The 6,417-nt window shown below is 35.5% G+C and overlaps 1 protein-coding gene across 1 annotated transcript; it reads right to left on the bottom strand.

Moving 5' to 3' along the window:
• Window positions 1-2,058: 2,058 nt before the first annotated feature.
• LOC149550412 (copper transport protein ATX1-like) lies at window positions 2,059-3,445 on the bottom strand. Its single transcript, XM_089795079.1, has 2 exons — window positions 3,085-3,445; window positions 2,059-2,758 (listed from the first exon to the last, which is right to left on the bottom strand). The coding sequence occupies exons 1-2, from the start codon at window positions 3,088-3,090 to the stop codon at window positions 2,558-2,560; spliced, it is 207 nt and encodes a 68-aa protein (XP_089651205.1). The 5' UTR covers window positions 3,091-3,445; the 3' UTR covers window positions 2,059-2,557.
• Between the last annotated feature and the right edge of the window lie 2,972 nt (window positions 3,446-6,417).

The raw sequence follows: 6,417 nt of genomic DNA, 5'->3' as shown, positions 1-6,417 counted from the left end.
ATCTCTAAAATATATTGTTTGTAAGCCAAAATATGGTAAATCAAGAACATAAAAAATTATGTGTACCTATAAAATAAGGCACAACACATTGTGAAACATGCAAAATTCCATGTGCAACAAGAAAAAACACTCAAATGAATTAAAATAACCAATAAAAAAATGTTTCCAAGCATCTCATCACTATCTTCGATATCAACATGCTTGATTTTAAGATCATTCACCCTTATAATGTCCCCCAACTATGGAGATTCTAATTATATTGAACAAATCTAATTCCAAATTCTATTTAAAATCTTATTAGTAGATATTTAATCCATTTCCAAGAAAAACAAATATAATCTAGAATTGCCCCTTTTAACAAGGAATGGTTTCATCTTATTAGTATATAATCGAAAAAATTAATGAACATGCTAAGAGGTAGACCAAGTCTACTAAGAAGGGATTGAATTATGTTTGCTTATATATTTTGTATGTATTGTATATAGATTTCATAGCAATTTTTTAGACATAATCTTCATGCTTGATTACCTTAGAGCTACACAAGTCATTCATGTATTCAACAATACCAATATTTTCCAATAGGGATATGATAGCCTTCTTCTCTAGGTTACCATATTGAAATGTTTAGGATAAAGTGACTTTTTTATAGAGTTGCAAAACTCCATAATACCCATTGTTGGTTAGTATATGCCATTCTCTCTTGACATGAACCTTTAAATTATCGACACCTTCTAGACCAAAGCTTGTAGATGCTCATCGTCCTTCCAAACAAGACCAATGAAATCTAGGCTATGAGATTCCTTTCCATCTATGGTCAAAAGATCATTTAAAATATTTACCATGTTGTCAAATATACATGGCACTTCTCCCATATGAAATTGCGCCTCAAATTCTTCATCATTCCTCTATCCTTGGTGATTTTAAAGAGGTTGGAAATATACATTAATGATATGTGAGAATTCACATGGTAGTATATAACCTATTCAACAAAATCTGACATAAAAACTTAATTAACAACATCACAAATAAATGCATCCAAGAAGAAAAAATGCATTCTTCATACTCATGCCTATATTATATCCAAACAAAAAACATCAACGAAATTGTGATAGTCAAATATATGCAAGGCTCCATTTATCTTTAAGGCCAAAGGTAGAGTAATGATATAACCATTCAACAATCATGCTATTTCTTGTTTGGTCCTAGAATTCCAGTCTTACATGAATGTTAAGGAAATTTGAATTCCTATTTTTGGGAAATTATGTCTTGCACATTGTTAAGGCCCTACCACTAAGTAGCATCATTGTCAATTATTAATTTTATTCTATAGATCTATGGATTTGACATAAAGTTTGCCACTATGTCTCCTTCATAATATGAAATTTGAAATACTATTTTTGGGGAATTACATCTTGCATATTGTTAAGGCCTTACCACTAATTAGCATCATTGTCAATTATTGAATCTTTTTTCTATAAATCTATAGATTTGATAGAAAGTTTGTCATTGTGTCTCCTTCATAATTATGTTGTTGGATTGGAAACAAAAGTAAGTCTTGGATTTATCTAGCTTTATAAAGGATCTTTTTTATCTTCTAATTTGTTAACAATATTTCCTTGGTGTAAATTATCCTAACTAGTGAGTCACCCTCTATCATGACCAAATCAGTCCTGCATGACTCGTCTAGAACTTATTAATTATCATCAAGTCCCCCTCTACCATGATCAAATCAATCATGCATCACTCTACGAATCGGAAATCTAGAATTAATGGTGAAGTCTCCACCATTTATGTTAACTAATAAATATATTTTAATTTCACTTAACTTTAATATGTAACAGCTAACAAAACTAAATTACATAAAATTTCAATTACTTTTTCAACTATGAAGAATTCTTGTAGATTATGTCTCTCAACAAAATAAAAAATAATCTTTATAAATTATTTACTATAAAAATAAGAAACAAAATTAAAATATTAACTATTATAACATTTGACAATTCATTTCAATGGAATAAAATGTCACAAGAAGCATCCAAATATAGGAAAAACTAAATATACTAAACACATACAAACAAATATTAATATAAATTGAAGGTTTTGGAAAACCTCTATTACAAAGAAGAAAAATTGCAGCTATGAAGCCAGTATATCCAGAGATGAATCCTCATCATACGGCTTTGTTCCCCTACATCAGCCTACGTAGTTCAAAAGAATGGAAGCTGAGCATCACAAATCTCACCTGCCCTTCATCTTTATCCTAATGCACATAAGATATGCAGATTTATTACTGACACCAAAGACTACATTACATTCTATGAACATCCCATCACAATCTAGGCCCCGCAATAAAAAATAATAATAATATAATCTCTCCATAGAGAATGGATCATAGTTGGATCTAGACAGGGATTAAATATTCAACTTCTGTAACTCTTGCAAAATCCAATACTCTGTGGAAGTAATTTGGACGCCTCTTTTTATGGAATCTGAGTTGTGAAGTATCAATGAATTCCTTCCAATTTCTCTTACATTGAAGATGGGTGGATGGGATTGATTAATTGACCCAATAAGAGGCGGGTTTCCCTGATTTTATCAATGTCTTCAACACCATTTTCGGTGTAATGTCACCTGTGACAGTGACTTTGTGTAATACTTTATCCACTCTGTACGTCTCAATTCCTTCCAATCTTCTTATCGCTCTCTTGATTTCTTGTATGCACTTGTCACAATGCATGCCCACTCTCAGCTCAACCATCTGCACCCACATTCAACAATGGTGGTCTATTACTAAAACATACTGAATATATAGACTTTTGCATAGCTTCTCTGTTACTAACTCAGAAGAGAAGAGAACTAATTCATTCAATGCTGTCGAATTTTATTTCTAGATTCGATTGTGTATGTGTTAGCATCAACATTTCGGATCATTCTATATAACTTATCATTAAGAAATATTGATGTACTAACAAACGTATGCAATCGAATTCAGAAACAAAATTCAATATTAGAAATGGATTATGAAAATCTGATATTGTTGATTTAATGATGAAAAGACGAGATAGTTGAGAAAGGATAATTTACCCCCATTTTGAAGCCAGATAATGTTATGAGCTGCTGGAATTTGAGCTTCAACTGAGAATCAAAGATTGTTTAGGAATACAAATAGTTGTAAAGAGATTGTTTAATTTCTTGGTGTTCATGAAACTGGCTGAGAGTGTTGTATATATAGAGGGAGGGGTCAAGATTCATTATATTCTTTGCTTCTTCCTTACTGTTTGTGAAGGCAAGGGGAAGCTGCCCGAAGCAAAGCTTACCGAAAGAGTCCATTTAACAGTTGTTAATGGAGTCTTCCTGATTTGGCCTGCTTTAGCTTTTCAGCTGTAAAAAGGAAAACAGTGAGAAGTGGGTGTGGACATCTAATCAAACCACTTTACATTCACTTTGTCTAATCTTTTTCTTTGTAGCTGGATATCATGGGTGTCTTTTAAGGGAAAAATAGCTGAAATGACTTTAAATTTATTATTATTACTTTTAATTATTTTATATACGCCAGACAGGGCTAATGCCATCCAATAACGAGTGCAGCAGAAGAAAGAAGATGCCTTTCATATGTTGGGTACCGGGCTAATTTTGTCAGCGGTTATGACAATGACAAAGACCACAAGGAATTACGTGCAGGATCTAACAACACAGAATGAATGCTCTACCTCCCAACAAATAAACCATTTTGTCAATAAACAGCCAAACAATTTGCCCAATGGCAATGTGGGTATTATTTTGATGTAACTTTGGCATAAGGAGTAAACTAAGTAATGAAGAGAATCTGTATAGTCAATATATACAATCACAAAATCAAAGTAAGTATTTCATGTGTATTTATTAATTAAGGTGATGTAATGGTGCCTTCTAAATTTCAATGAGATAATATATTTGTAATAAGTGACACATTTTAGATGATTTTATAATAGGTCAGATATGTTACTAAAGTATTAATTCTTATCAATTCAAACTAGTAAATAGTCAAAGGGGATGGATTCAATGGTGGAATGATGCCATTATCAGAACAACTCGGTTCCTGCGCATCTATGGGCGAAAATTGGCTATGTTCAGAAAACGACCATATGAAGCCAACACACTGCCCTCAAAAAAGCCTCTGAGGCTCTCATCCTCAATCCCTTTGATGTGGATTTACAAATTCAGCTTGCCAAGCTTCGCCATGACAAACAAATTGCTGATAATTTTGATGCTCGTGGAACCCAAATCAAAGCCCATCTCCACTAGTTGGAGGTTGGTGACAAAGCCTAGGAGGAGTTTTTTCAGGCTCTTCGCGCCTATCAAACCAATGTTGGGATTAAAGGATTAAACAAAGAAATGTTGTTTTGTCTAGTCTCCTAGCCATCCTGCAAGCATTTGTTCATCACTATGAGAACGTGTTTGCTTTGCAAGAAAATTTGGTTGCTCAAGAGGAAGCTCTCAGAAAGTGTATTTATGTTATTCCAAACTACCTAGCAGTTGAGCAATGTGCTTTCTGTGAGCAACTTCTTTCCCTTTGAGACCTTAAAGAGGTGGTCTATTCCATGGCTGATGACAAGTCCCCTAGGTGTGATGGGTTTCCTTATGAATTCTACAAACACCTTTGGGAGCATATAGGTCCTAATCTGCACAAAGTTTATCTTCAAGCCTATCATTCTAAAAGCTTAGGAGCCATTATAAACAAAGGAAATATCAAATTCATACCTAAAACCGGTGCTCTAGAGGACATATGCAATTAGAGACCCATTACCCTTATGAATGTGTCTTATAAGATTATTGCCAAGGCACTCTCTCAAAATCAGGCACATGTTGCCTTTAATTATGCGGCCTGAGAAAATCGGCTTCATCAAGTCCAAATATATTCTTGATAACATCATTATTGTCTAGGAGGGAATGGAACGAGCTCTCAAGTCCAATCAGAAGACTATCTTTTTAAAGATAGATTTTGCTAAAGCCTATGATTGCATTGAATGGCCCTTCATCTTTGCTATGCTCCAGGCTTTGGGTTTTAGCCCCAATTTCCTTCAGTCCATGGAGATGCTAATGCTTGCATTACCATCAACAATTCACAATCTTAGGCTTTTGGACTTTTTCATTCCATCAGGCAAGGTTGTCCACTAGCTCCTGCACTTTAGGTCCTTGCTGCAGGAGGTTTTGGCTATTTGCTAGCGCATTCTATGTCCTCAGGACTGGTTCATGGCATTTCCTTGCCTAAATCATCCTCCCAATTAGTCAATGGACACTTTGCTGATGATTCCTTTCTTACTCTTTTAGAGCAAGAAGAAAAAATCAATAATGCTTTAAGTTGCCTGGACACCTGTTGTCAAGCCTCTGGTTCGGCCATTCAATGGCATAAAACACTCTACTTTCGTCAGTCATTTTTGCTAGCTCCACCTTGGCTTAGCCAGTTTGAGTGGAAATGGGTTACACATGGGAAAATCTTCCACTTTCTTGGCATTCCTTTTGCATTCTAGGCATCGCCTGTGGAACTTTGGAATGTTGTGCTAGCTAATATTAGCAAGAAGCTTGACTATTAGATCACAAAGCTGCTCTCCCTCACTAGGAAATTCCATATTTGCTCAAAGATTTTGGTGGCCACTCATGTGTACTTCTTTTCCTGTTGGGCTCCATCCAAAGCTTCATACATGAAGCTGGAAAGATTGCTCAGGGATTTTCTCTGGGCCTCTAGTTTTGATCATCATGGCTTTCACAGTGTAGCCTGGGATTTTTGTTGTCTCCCAAAAGAGTCTGGTGGTCTTGGCCTACTTTCCACTCAGAAACAAAGCCTTACTCTCTGTGGAAAATGAATTATTAGGGCTATTTCAAGAGATGAAGCTTGGAAGATTCTAGTTTGGCACTGCATTTCTTTTGACTTTTTAGTTAGCAGGCCTACATGGAAGGGGATTGGTTTCCAAACCCTTCTCATCATGTGTGAGCCAATGGCCATTTAGGGCTCATTTTTCATCAAGAGCATCTAGAAATCCTAGGAGGCTATTTAGCCCTGGCTTCGATGGGCTGGAGATGAATTTCACAATGGCCTCTCCTTAAATCAATAGAATATTTGGTGGTCTCCCCTGTTTTCCATTCAGGGTACTCCCCCTGCGAAGACTCAAGGGGCCAATGCTCTGCATTTTTTTAAATGTGGCATCAGAACTCCTAAGGACCTCTTTTCAAGGGTCACCATGAGTTTTAGGACCTGGGAAGATATGCAAGTATAGTACACCTTATCCGTTCAAATCAGCAAACTTTTGACCTTTTCCTTTCTTCCATCCCTGTTTACTTATTTCATAGAGTGGGGATTTAGTTTTTTCAACCTTGGTGGCTTGATTGGAAGTGGTATCCTGCCACTCCATTTTCTAATTACAAGCCAAGTTTGAGGCT

The sequence above is a fragment of the Cupressus sempervirens genome, chromosome 7 (assembly GCF_028749045.1).
Source record: "Cupressus sempervirens isolate cs-2001-9-10 chromosome 7, ASM2874904v1, whole genome shotgun sequence".
NCBI lineage: Eukaryota > Viridiplantae > Streptophyta > Pinopsida > Cupressales > Cupressaceae > Cupressus > Cupressus sempervirens.
The sequence above is the reverse complement of the archived record's forward strand: the minus strand, read 5'-3'. Positions and strand labels throughout refer to the sequence as shown.